This window comes from Salvelinus sp. IW2-2015, linkage group LG22 (assembly GCF_002910315.2).
Source record: "Salvelinus sp. IW2-2015 linkage group LG22, ASM291031v2, whole genome shotgun sequence".
Lineage (NCBI taxonomy): Eukaryota > Metazoa > Chordata > Actinopteri > Salmoniformes > Salmonidae > Salvelinus > Salvelinus sp. IW2-2015.
Window position 1 is genome coordinate 16,679,132 of NC_036862.1, and position 12,490 is coordinate 16,691,621.

Genomic DNA, 12,490 nt, shown 5'->3' on the forward strand with positions numbered 1-12,490 from the left:
GACCATATGCATGTCAGGTAAAATAACAACCCAATGTTAATTTGCCAAGACAAACTAACTAGATGTTGCGAAATGTCCATGAGTGTTGTCTGTTTCGACCTACATCAGAGTGTCTAGAGTCACCTCTTCACTGTTGACGTTGAGACTGGTGTTTTGCTGGTACTATTTAATGAAGCTGCTAATTGAGGACTTGTGAGGCGTTTGTTTCTCAAACTAGACACTAATGTACTTGTCCTCTTGCTCAGTTGTGCACTGGGGCCTCCCACTCCTCTTTCTATTCTGGCTAGAGCCAGTTTGCGCTGTTCTGTGAAGGGAGTAATACACAGTGTTGTAAGAGATGTTCAGTTTCTTGGCAATTTCTCGCATGGAATAGCCTTCATTTCTCAGAACAAGAATAGACTGACGAGTTTCAGAAGAAAGTGTTTTGTTTCTGGCCATGTTGAGTCTGTAATCGAACCCACAAATGCTGACACTCCAGATACTCAACTAGTCCAAAGAAGGCCAGTTGTATTGCTTCTTTAAATCTGCACAACAGTTTTTAGCTGTGCTAACATAATTGCAAAAGGGTTTTCTAATGATCAATTAGCCTTTTAAACTGATAAACTTGGATTAGCTAACACAGCGTGCCATTGGAACACAGGAGTGATGGTTGCTGATAATGGGCCTCTGTACACCAATGTAGAAAAATTCTGCCATTTCCAGCTACAATAGTCATTTACAACATTAACCATGTCTACACTGTATTTCTGATCAATTTTATGTTATTTTAAATGGACAAAAAAATAGTGTTTTTCTTTAAAAAACAAGGACATTTCTAAGTGACCCCAAAATATGTATGTATGCATGCATGCACACACACGTAAAAATGCTTAAACCTGTTTTCGCTTTGCCATTATAGGGTATGGTGTGTAGATTGATGAGGATTTTTTTTATAAATACATTTTAGAATAAGGCTGTCATGTAACAAAATGTGGAAGAAGTCAAGGGGTCTGAATACTTCACGAATGCACTGTATATAAAATCCATTATGAATATTACCTCACCACACACACCTCAGCCCCCTGACACACACACCCAAATCGACACAGCAGAGTGGATGAGGGAACAGTTTTGGTAGTGTGTGCCAGGGAACTGGGAGCAGCAGTAACTGAACGAAAAGGTTGGATTTGGCTGGGGCCCGTTCCAAGCAATTTACGTAACAGATTGAAAAATCATTTGACATTTACACAATAATTAGAGGGGGGAAAAAACAGTGTTACACAAGACCGTCGGCTCATTGCTTTGTGCAACGTCCAGGCTATCATACCATGTACAGTATAGTATGGCCTGAACCATTTAGCTGCTATTCGCTTTCATAGGACCAAGAGATCGGAAAGGTATGACAAAGTCCAAGCAGATCACAAAACTTGACTTGAACATGGTTTGGCTTTGCAGTCCCAACTTGACAGACCCAAAGGAGGCAAGCTGTACTTGACTTGGACTGGAGGTATACTACTCAAATCATAGGCAAATGCTGATTATTTTGCCTAATAATGATATTGGCAGAAGACTCTCTCAGAAGGAATTGTAGGCAATTGTTTTGAAAAACCTGTAACTTCCATTTCCTGAAATCTAGAGTCTTAAATTACAACAAACAATGCAGCCAACACAGATGTCTTGTATATGATCCAAATTAAATTGAGGTGGTCATACTCGGTATACAAATCCCAAAAGAAAGAAATTATCTCACTCCAATAAATTTTTATAGGAAGTTAGCAAAAATATATAGGTATTTTCCTTTCCTTGGTAGCAAGATCATATCTATTTGTGGAAAAATAACCCTGATTAACTCTTTAGTCATATCACAGTTTACCTATTTTCTTATGGGTTTGCCTACACCTAGTGACCTGCTTTTAAAATTATATGTACAAAAAATATTAAATTTTATTTGGAACGGCAAACCAGACAAAATTAAAAAGGGCCTATTTATATAACGAATATGAATTTGGAGGGCAGAAATGATTAAATATTAAAGCATTAGACCTCTCACTAAAAGCATCAGTCATACAAAAGTTATACTTAAATCCAAACTGGTTCTCTAGTAAATTGGTAGGAATGTCTCATCCTATGTTCAAGAAGGGCCCTTTTCCCCTTTATTCAGATTACACCTGCTCACTTTCGGTTGTTTGAAGAGGAAATCATCTCCAAAATATCATTTTTTTTTTAAACAAGCCTTAGAAAGTTGGTTGCAATTTCAGTCATAAATAGGACAGGTGGAGTTGTCACAAATGCAGCTAACAAAGACATATGGAAAATCTGCTCTACCCAAAATTACAACCAATTAATTGCAGCATTACCACAAAAATGGAAGAGGCAAGTAGAAGGTGAAAAAAGTAAGGAACTTGTATGTCGGGCCTGTATTAAAGAACATAAAGTTAAAGAAAAGTGTGATAAATAAAAATATATACCAATTTCATTTAAGGACCAAAAAACTGACAGCTGTGCCATATAAATTGCAAAATAGTTGGGAAGAGATTTGCGATGTACACATTCCATGGCACATGGTTTATGAATTGATACGCAAAATAACGCCGGATTCAAAACTTCAAATTTTTCAATTTAAATTACCATACAAAATTCTTGCAACCAATAGAATGTTATATATATATATATATGGGGGATACAATCTGCAGAGGAGGCAGAGTCATTAGATCATTTATTTTGGCATTGTCCATATGTAGCTCGTTTTTGGGCACAGGTCCAGGAATGGCTGAAGAATTGCAACATTTGCCTATAACTAACGCTACAGATAGCAATACAGGGTGATTTTAAAAGCCATAGTCAAACAATCAATAATATAATATTTATTATATCAAAAAWWTTTATTTTTAATTTACAATCTGTAAAAGTTATGAGAATAGAAAGGTTCAGTACTTTTGTGAAGCATCACAGCACAGTTGAAAAATATATGGCAAATTGGAATCCAAAATGGATGGTGTTAAGAGATGGATGGGAGTGGTTGAAGGGAGCTGAAGGGTGGGACTAATAACAAGATAACCGATGTAAAACATACGGGGTCTGTAAAATGGATATAGGTTTAGAAATGTTGTGAAATAGCACAGTTACAAATCAAACTAGATGGACATCAGAAATAGAGAAAGGGCTAAAAACAAACAAAATATATATATTGTAAAATAGATTATGTCTGTAAAATGTGTATGAGATGTATAAACTGAAGGTAGAAGCCTAAGTGTTTATTCGTTTACTCCAATTGGGGTAAGGGTGGTAGGGTCTGTGGGGAATAATAAAGGTTTATTCTTAAAAAAGTATGTATATCTATATAGGTATGTATATATGTATGCATACGTGTATGTATATATATATATATATATATATATTTACCAAAAACATATATGGGGGATTGGAAATGATGCAGACATTTACATTGATGGAAGCAACAATCTTTCTGCAATATTAAGCTGATCCACCCCTTAAATTATTATTATTATTTTTTTAATTAAAAGAAAATTGAGGTGGTCTCAATGACTCACCTTTTTATGGTTACATTAGGGGTAATGATTATTCTAATAAATAGGTATATTTATGTGGATAGTCTAGTGAAAATGTAAACTGGCTTATTCATTTTGTTTGGGGATTTACTGGATACAATGTTGTAGTGTAGCTTATTGTAGGCTATTTGGAATATGAAACAACTAGACTAGGCCTATTACATTTATTGCAGATCTCCATCCCTGACCTAATCCATCAAGTTAGGTCTGATTACTAGGCTTTATTGCAACATGTCTTGTTGTCATTGGTGACAAAGCAGAGACCTAGATATTTGTTTCGTCCTCTGATTGGCTCCAACTTCAGACGGTTGAGTCAAAAACCACAATGTGCCAACTAGAAGGCTATTTTTGGAAAAAGTTTTTCATACCAGTATACTTTGACCTCGAATTGTGTACATGGTACTTAAAATGCTTGCAGGTTGTTAGGTCTGGTGTGTGTGATACTGCTATGGCAGCAGCCCCCAGCGTCTCATAGCCGCCCTCTCTTCAAGAACTACAGGAGCCTGGCAGAGAAACCAGGAGCCTAGCCTGTGTGTGTGTGTGTATATGGCTGTGCTCCACTGAGGCAAGGAGTAGAGTACTGGACGCTGCCAGGTGGGCCTCACTATAATGACCAGGGTTCTCCCCTCTCCCTCCGTCTCTTCTGCCCCTCTCTGGCTCTCTACATTATAATAAACAGGGCTCCTTCTGCATTCCTCCCCCTCTCTGTGGGAGGCCAGTGGCCCGTGGATAGACACCTGTGGATAGCTCCATATATTCACCATCTCCCCTGGGAGATTAAAGCTAAGAGCCTTGTCCCACACGCCCACAGTGTTACATGTCTGGAAAATCCACTGTTTTACAACACCTGGCTAACCTGGCCCATAGAGAGGTCTGGTCCAACACTGCCCCCTATGGGGGGGGGGCTCAGTGGTTGTGTGTGTGTGTGGTTGAGGCGGTGTATGTGTGGGAGTGTGTGTGCGCATGTCTCACCTCTGTGCTTGTGGTAGGAGAGCTCCCTGTTGGTCACTCTGAGCCACCTCTTCTTGAAGTTCCTCTTGCCGATGCGTTTCCTTCCCTGGGCCCGCTTCTGTATCTCCCTGTAGCAAAATAAATATTGACTTGATATTGGCACAGTAAGTTTAACTTTACAGCCAACAACCAATATTTATGTGTAGCTTTCTTTATGAACCAGAAAATCAACCAATAAATATACAGGACTGTTTATTAGTTAGTTAGCTAGCTAAGTTAATGATCCCGCTTAGCGACAAACCCCTCTGGTCAGGACAAACTCCTGGCCCTGGTTATGACACCAAACTTTTAAAATTAAGTTTAAAGATTTAGTCCTGGACTAAAAATAACTTTCAGTCCAGGAAAAGGACACATTATCTTTACCCCACTAGCTATAATCAATAACTGGCTGTGAGCCACTCACCCCTCTTTGAGAACCACAGAGTCTTCCACCCCGCTGGACTCCTTACTGATGTTGGAGGAGATCTCATCTAGGAACTACACACACACAATGTCAGATGGAAACACCATGCTAAATCAGCAATGCATACAAAACTAACATGGAAAAGCGATTTACCAACATGTGGTTGGTAAAACCTTGAGTTTGACACATGGCCTACAAAATCTAAATGTAATAGGAAGGTCGCTTCACAACCAAAAACTCACCTTTTTTACTTTTTCAATACATTTGTCTTCTTGGAATGATTTGAAGAAATCATACATGTAGGATTCTTTAAAACTAGACTAAAGACAAAACACAGTCACAAAAAGTGTTAGTTTTGCTCAGAGCAGACCGACAGACACAACCCACTGGGCAAAAACAGGTTAAATCAACGTTGTGGCCACGTTATTTAAACCCCCAAAAATCTAAGATGATGATGTTGAATCAACACGGAAAACAAATTGGATTTGCAAAAAGTCATCAACGTAAAGGCAATGCCTTTTTTTCACCCAACTTTTAAACCTAAATCCAATGACTTAGTGAAATGTTTTGTTGATTTCACGTAGAATTCATGTTAGTTGACAACTCAACCAAATGTAAATCAAATTTAGACATTGAACTGACGTCTGTGCCCAGTGGGAATGAATGATTGATAGACATGTTGACTGACTGATATACACAAGGGAAGATTGATAAGCATGTTGGAGAGGCTGATAAGAGACATTCATACATACCAGTTTGTTTTTGGACAGGCTCCCCCAGCTTCCCAGAGTCTGGATGGTCTTGGAGATGAGAGTGAGTGTTCGGGATACCTCAAGGTCCTGACAGAGGAGTGTACAAAGCACGGTCAAATACCAGGGTCATGTTCATTAGGCACCAAACTGAATAAAATCAAACTGAAACACGGAGGGATAACTTATTGTCAATTACAAACACAAATTTTCATGTTCCATTGCAAAACATTTAAAAAAAGAAATTCTCTGTTGCATGCCCTAATGAATACAACCCAGTTTATATCACAACAGCACAGCGGCAGGGCACCCCTGCTAAATTATTATAGGGGAAACACTTGACACAATAGAATCTCATGTGTACAGTCGTGGCCAAAAGTTTTGAGAATGACACAAATATTAATTTTCACAAAGTCTGCTGCCTCAGTGTCGTTAGATATTTTTGTCAGATGTTACTATGGAATACTGAAGTATAATTACAAGCATTTCATAAGTGTCAAAGGCTTTTATTGACAATTACATGAAGTTGATGCAACGAGTCAATATTTGCAGTGTTGACCCTTCTTTTTCAAGACCTCTGCAATCCGTCCTGGCATGCTGTCAATTAACTTCTGGGCCACATCCTGACTGATGGCAGCCCATTCTTGCATAATCAATGCTTGAAGTTTGTCAGAATTTGTGGGGTTTTGTTTGTCCACCAGCCTCTTGAGGATTGACCACAAGTTCTTAATGGGATTAAGGTCTGGGGAGTTTCCTGGCCATGGACCCAAAATATCGATGTTTTGTTCCCCGAGCCACTTAGTTATCACTTTTTCCTTATGGCAAGGTGCTTCATCATGCTGGAAAAGGCATTGTTCGTCACCAAACTGTTCCTGGATGGTTGGGAGAAGTTGCTCTCGGAGGATGTGTTCATACCATTCTTTATTCATGACTGTGTTCTTAGGCAAAATTGTGAGTGAGCCCACTCCCTTGACTGAGAAGCAACCCCACACATGAATGGTCTCAGGATGCTTTACTGTTGGCATGACGAAAGACTGATGGTAGCGCTCACCTTGTCTTCTCTGGACAAGCTTTTTCCGGATGCCCCAAACAATCGGAAAGGGGATGCATCAGAGAAAATGACTTTACCCCAGTCCTCAGCAGTCCAATCCCTGTACCTTTTGCAGAATATCAGTCTGTCCCTGATGTTTTTCCTGGAGAAAAGTGGCTTCTTTGCTGCCCTTCTTGACACCAGGCCATCCTCCAAAAGTCTTCACCTCACTGTACATGCAGATGCACTCACACCTGCCTGCTGCCATTCCTGAGCAAGCTCTGTACTAGTGGTGCCCCGATCCCGCAGCTGAATCAACTTTAGGAGACGGTCCTGGCGCTTGCTGGACTTTCTTGGGCGCCCTGAAGCCTTCTTCACAACAATTGAACCGCTCTCCTTGAAGTTCTTGATGATCCGATAAATGGTTGATTTAGGTGCAATCTTACTGACAGTAATATCCTTGCCTGTGAAGCACTTTTTGTGCAAAGCAATGATGACGGCATTGCAGGTAACCATATTTGACAGAGGAAGAACAATGATTCCATGCACCACCCTCCTTTTGAAGCTTCCAGTCTGTTATTGGAACGCAATCAGCATGACAGAGTGATCTCCAGCCTTGTCCTTGTCAACACTCACACCTGTGTTAACGAGAGAATCACTGACATGATGTCAGCCCGTCCTTTTGTGGCAGGGCTGAAATGCAGTGGAAATGTTTTTTTTTTTTTTAATCAGTTCATTTGCATGGCAAAGAGGGACGTTGCAATTAATTGCAATTCATCTGATCACTCTTCATAACATTCTGGAGTATATGCAAATTGCCATCATACAAACTGAGGCAGCAGACTTTGTGAATGTTAATATTTGTGTCATTCTCAACTTTTGGCCACGACTATACACATTCTCTAATATACTGTAAAAACAGTCAGCTCATGTGAATATGCATCAAAACATTTTTGGAATCTAATCCAGTTTCTCAAATCAAGGGGGACCCTCATTTTTGTTCTAACCCAGTAAGAACACTCCTAACTCAATAAATCAAGGGTTTGATGATATAATAACAGTGTGCTCTCCCTGAGGGTCCCCGGGAATCCAGTCAGAAACACATATTTAATCTACCCTTCCAAATATGTCATTTGAGGTTCATGAATTACTAAGCATTTTTATCGTGTTTAGCTTTTGACGGCATCTTATTTTTGGAACATTTATTTTACTAAACATAAAAATGGTTTGACAAACATACGAAGTTTGGAGTAGCCTACACACCATTCCATCATTGGAACATCCTCAAATTTTGGAAATGTACATGCAACATGTATGGCATGATGTAGGCCTATAGTGAATGTACATTTCACGTTTAAAGCCACTGCTACTTTGTTCTGCTGTGCTAAATGGGTTCTTTGCATGCTTTCTAGTCAGCCCTGGTTTCCATAGAGTTTCAGCCTGCCACAGAATTCTACCCGTTACGAAAGGGTCCAACCGCTCCCTTCACCTCCATCTGTAGAGGAGCTTCTGAGTATGATAGAAGGCAAATCTCCATCTCCTCAGAGGTCTAATAGTCTCCAGCATCAACAACACGTCATACGCAACCACTGGCTGGCAGATCAGAGGAGTACCACACACACAACTCTAGTTTTCATACCAGTATACTTTGAACTCAAATTGTGTACATGGTACTCAAAATGCGTGCAGGTTGTTAGGTCTGRTGTGTGTGATACTGCTATGGCAGCAGCCCCCAGCTTCACATAGCCACCCTCTCTTCAAGAACTACAGGAGCCTGGCAGAGAAACCAGGAGCCTAGCCTGTGTGTGTGTGTGTGTGTGTGTGTGTGTGTGTGTATGGCTGTGCTCCACTGAGGCAAGGAGTAGAGTACTGGACGCTGCCAGGTGGGCCTCACTATAATGACCAGGGTTCTCCCCTCTCCCTCCGTCTCTTCTGCCCCTCTCTGGCTCTCTCCCTCATTATAATGAACAGGGCTCCTTCTGCATTCCTCCCCCTCTCTGTGGGAGGCCAGTGGCCCGTGGATAGACACCTGTGGATAGCTCCATATATTCACCATCTCCCCTGGGAGATTAAAGCTAAGAGCCTTGTCCCACACTCCCTCACAGTGTTACATGTCTGGAAAATCCACTGTTTTACAACACCTGGCTAACCTGGCCCACAGAGAGATCTGGCCCACAGAGAGATCTGGTCCAACACTGCCCCCTATGGGAGTGGCTCAGTGTTTGTTGTGTGTGTGCAACCACTGGCTGGCAGATTAGAGGAGAGTAGTAACACACCTCTGGCCCCTCACCGCACCTTCCTACATCCATGATAGATGCTCTTGACCTTATTTTCAAGGACCAATGAACATGTACTTCCGCAGTAATATTCACAGACTCTTACCATTTAAAATGGTCTGAAATGCTTTGAGCGATGCTCATGTTTAACCACATATCCCTCCAGAAAGCTAGGGGATGGGTTTACTGCAGTAATCTAAGTGAAAGGATTGTCCTGTGATTTTGAACAAAGAAATAGGCCTATGACCTGTAGGACCCAATTCGAACATTTAGGCTACAGTACAGGTACATTTACTAATAAATGACATGGTGAAATGCTAATTAGGCCAACACAGTAATATCATAGGCTACATGGGATTCATTAGAACAACTTGGCTAACAATTCAGTTCTAAGGTAGGCTAGGCCTACAGTTGACTAGTGTTTCGTGCTTGGTTTAGTCATTGTCGGTAGCCTAGCCTACTTTACTTGGGAGTTACTTGGTCGTTCAAAAGTATTCCTGGATGTCAATGTTTGTTTTTCATTGTTGCCTCTGGTCACTGCTGGTGCGATTTGTTCATGGAAGAGTTTAAGTGGTCCCGTGTGGCTCAGTTGGTAGAGCATGGCACTTGCAATGCCAGGGTTATGGGTTCAATTCCCACAGGGGACCACTATGAACTAAATATGAAAATGTATGCATTAACTAGCGTGTGTGTGTGTACTCACTACTGTAAGTGGCTCTGGATAAGAGCGTCTGTAAAATGTACATTATTTGGGATGTTCAACTGACTTTTTTTATTGTCAGATTTTTTTTTTAAAGGACATCTTACACCAAAATGCATGAAAATGTAATTATGTTGACACCATCTTAAAATATAACTGATGCGCGCCACTGCTCTAAAGAGAGATGAAGAGCAAGCAGTGGCTGTGCACTCATGACTCTCATTCGAGGGCACTGCTCGCTTGGTTTGCTACAAAAATGTTATAACTTGTCACTGATTTTAAACGGATTTTGGCAATAAAGCCCTTTTTCAACTTACCTAGTCAGACAAACTTATGGATACCATTTTTATATCTCTGTGTGCAGTTTGAAGTACGTTTAAAGTATTTTTGTGAGTCAATGCTTACTTGCATTAGCACAATAACAAAATCTAGCTGTTCCAAAGACTTCCAGTCATTGTGCTAATGCTAGTTAGCAACTTCTGCATGTTGAGACAACATTTGTATCCATGAGTTCAGACTCTGGGTAAGTAGAAAAAGCACTTAGTGCAAGATTTTGTCAATCATCTTAAAAGCAGGTCTCAGAATAAATAGATAGTAATTTTTTWAATTTTCTAATCATATTTTTGGGAGTGGTGGCAATGATTTAGCAGCAGTGAGGTCCCGCTTCTAAATTATTATATATTTTTTATAACTTTATTTAACTAGGCAAGTCAGTTAAGAACAAATTCTTATTTACAATGACGGCCTACACCGGCCAAAATGGGACTCCCAATCATGGCCGGTTGTGATACAGCCTGGATTCAAACCAGGGTGTCTGTAGTGACGCCTCAAGCACTGAGATGCAGTGCCTTAGACCACTGCGCCACTCGGGAGCCCAAATATAGGGGAAACACTTTCACTTCTAAGTGAACACTAAAGTGCAAACACTTGGGATACCTCCTATGTGACACAAATGTAAAGAACATAGGCATATGGGCGTACTCACAGGATGGTGTGGGCGGAGCTGGAAGGTGTGTGGCGAGAGAACGGCGACGGCGAAGAAGCGCAGGAACACGAAGCTGCTGACTGCCGAATACTGGACGTGAGGATCATCTGCAGGGGAGAGGAGGAAGGGAGAGAAAAGGGGGGGGGGGGGGGGGGTAGAGGACAGAGGGGACAGGAGAAGCACAAATAAAAATAAAGCTTTGCTACCTGTCCTTATCCATTTGACTGCTCACAAGGTAAGAAAATAAGGATGTAATTCTTTTTTATTTGGTGAACTATCCCATTAATCAAATCAATCAAATGTATTTATAAAGCCCTTTTTACATCAGCCGATGTCACAAAGTGCTGTACAGAAACCCAGCCTAAAACCCCAAACAGCAAGCAATGCAGATACACCCATTGACCCCAGACAGGCTAACTGGGACAGGCCCAGTTCCAGACTGATCTCATCTGTTCCCTGGACCGTATTGACTCACCTAGTGGATTTGAAAGGACTGGATCGGGATTGACGTAAGCAAAGACCCTATATCAGGGTTGATACCCATCCACTACTTTCAGATTAACAAAGGGTACAATAATTGATTTGGGACTGTGCAGTGCTGTCCACAGTACACACACTTTTACAAACACACACAGACATACACAGGTCATGCTCCTCCTACCATTAAAAAGATGCCAATTCATATGAGCATAGCGGTTTATGAGAACATGACTCGTACAAAGCTCCAACACTACACATTAACAGGACCTTCTCACAGATTCAGTAGCTTCTACTTGAAGGGCCTCTGTCATACATACTATGAGACAATCTCCTGCACTTTAGTCAGGCTTCTGGCTCTACCTCATGGTGGACATGGTCTCTACAACATGCTGCTTACTGATGGAAGATACTTTATAAAAACCACTCTGTAAAAGTAACTAGATAATACTTGGGAAAGATTGGCATAATATTTCTGTATCTAATCTACCATCTTTTCCTTTGGATAGAGACCTGGACCTTTCTACACTAATGCTTATAAAAAGGGACTTACACAAAATCAACCCTATATTTGTGGTATGAAAACATCTCAGAAACTTGATTTGTGGTTAGTGGACGTTCTCTCTAATGTGATGAGGCACAGTGAGTATTGATGAGTGAGCTGTGACTGAGGAATAGGGTTGCAAAACTCCAGAAACTTTCCCGGAAAGTTTAGCAATCCCCCAAATAGGATTTTTTTTAAACCCAGGAACTTTGGAAAGCTTTCYGGAATTGTGCAATCCTGCTGAGGATGAGGTAGGATGAAGGTGAGGAGAGAGGACGAAGATGCGCGTGATGCCCCGCTCACCTGGGAACCGCTTGGAGGCCATGTGACGCAGTGAGCGGAACACGTCACACATGAGCGGGGGACAGCTGGAGCTGGACTGGGTGATGGACGAGAACACCTTCTGAACGTACCCCTGCAGGTTCTCCTGGGAGAGATGGACACGCACGTCGTGAACCAACACATACACTTATTATAACAGGTCATTCTGTATACCACCCCACTACTAGACAATACACTGATAGACAGCTTGCGATGCACTGGACAAATGTATACTGTACCTTGTTGACCTCAACGTTGTCTCCTTCTTTCAGTTTGATCGGGTCAATCTCACATGTTTTGTTGGATTCACAAATCTACGAAAAAAAAAAGAAGATAACTTTGAATTTAGCTGTTATGCTGAGTTTGAATGCATTTTCAAACATGTTGTTCCTAGGTTATGGAATGAGCTTCTACGATGTGGTTCATAGCAGGGCTTTCTTCTTAGG

General features: G+C 41.0%; 1 protein-coding gene across 1 annotated transcript in view; it reads right to left on the reverse strand.

The window, feature by feature from the left end:
• The window catches only part of LOC111949550 (ras GTPase-activating protein 2), a 52,635-nt gene that overhangs the window by 16,416 nt on the left and 23,729 nt on the right, over positions 1–12,490 (reverse strand). The window contains exons 11-17 of the mRNA XM_070434001.1: positions 12,284–12,358; positions 12,027–12,150; positions 10,703–10,809; positions 5,715–5,801; positions 5,205–5,282; positions 4,963–5,036; positions 4,521–4,627 (exon numbers count right to left, since the gene is read on the reverse strand). Of these exons, the coding sequence (XP_070290102.1) occupies positions 4,521–4,627; positions 4,963–5,036; positions 5,205–5,282; positions 5,715–5,801; positions 10,703–10,809; positions 12,027–12,150; positions 12,284–12,358 (652 nt within the window). The remainder of the gene's footprint in view (positions 1–4,520; positions 4,628–4,962; positions 5,037–5,204; positions 5,283–5,714; positions 5,802–10,702; positions 10,810–12,026; positions 12,151–12,283; positions 12,359–12,490) is intronic.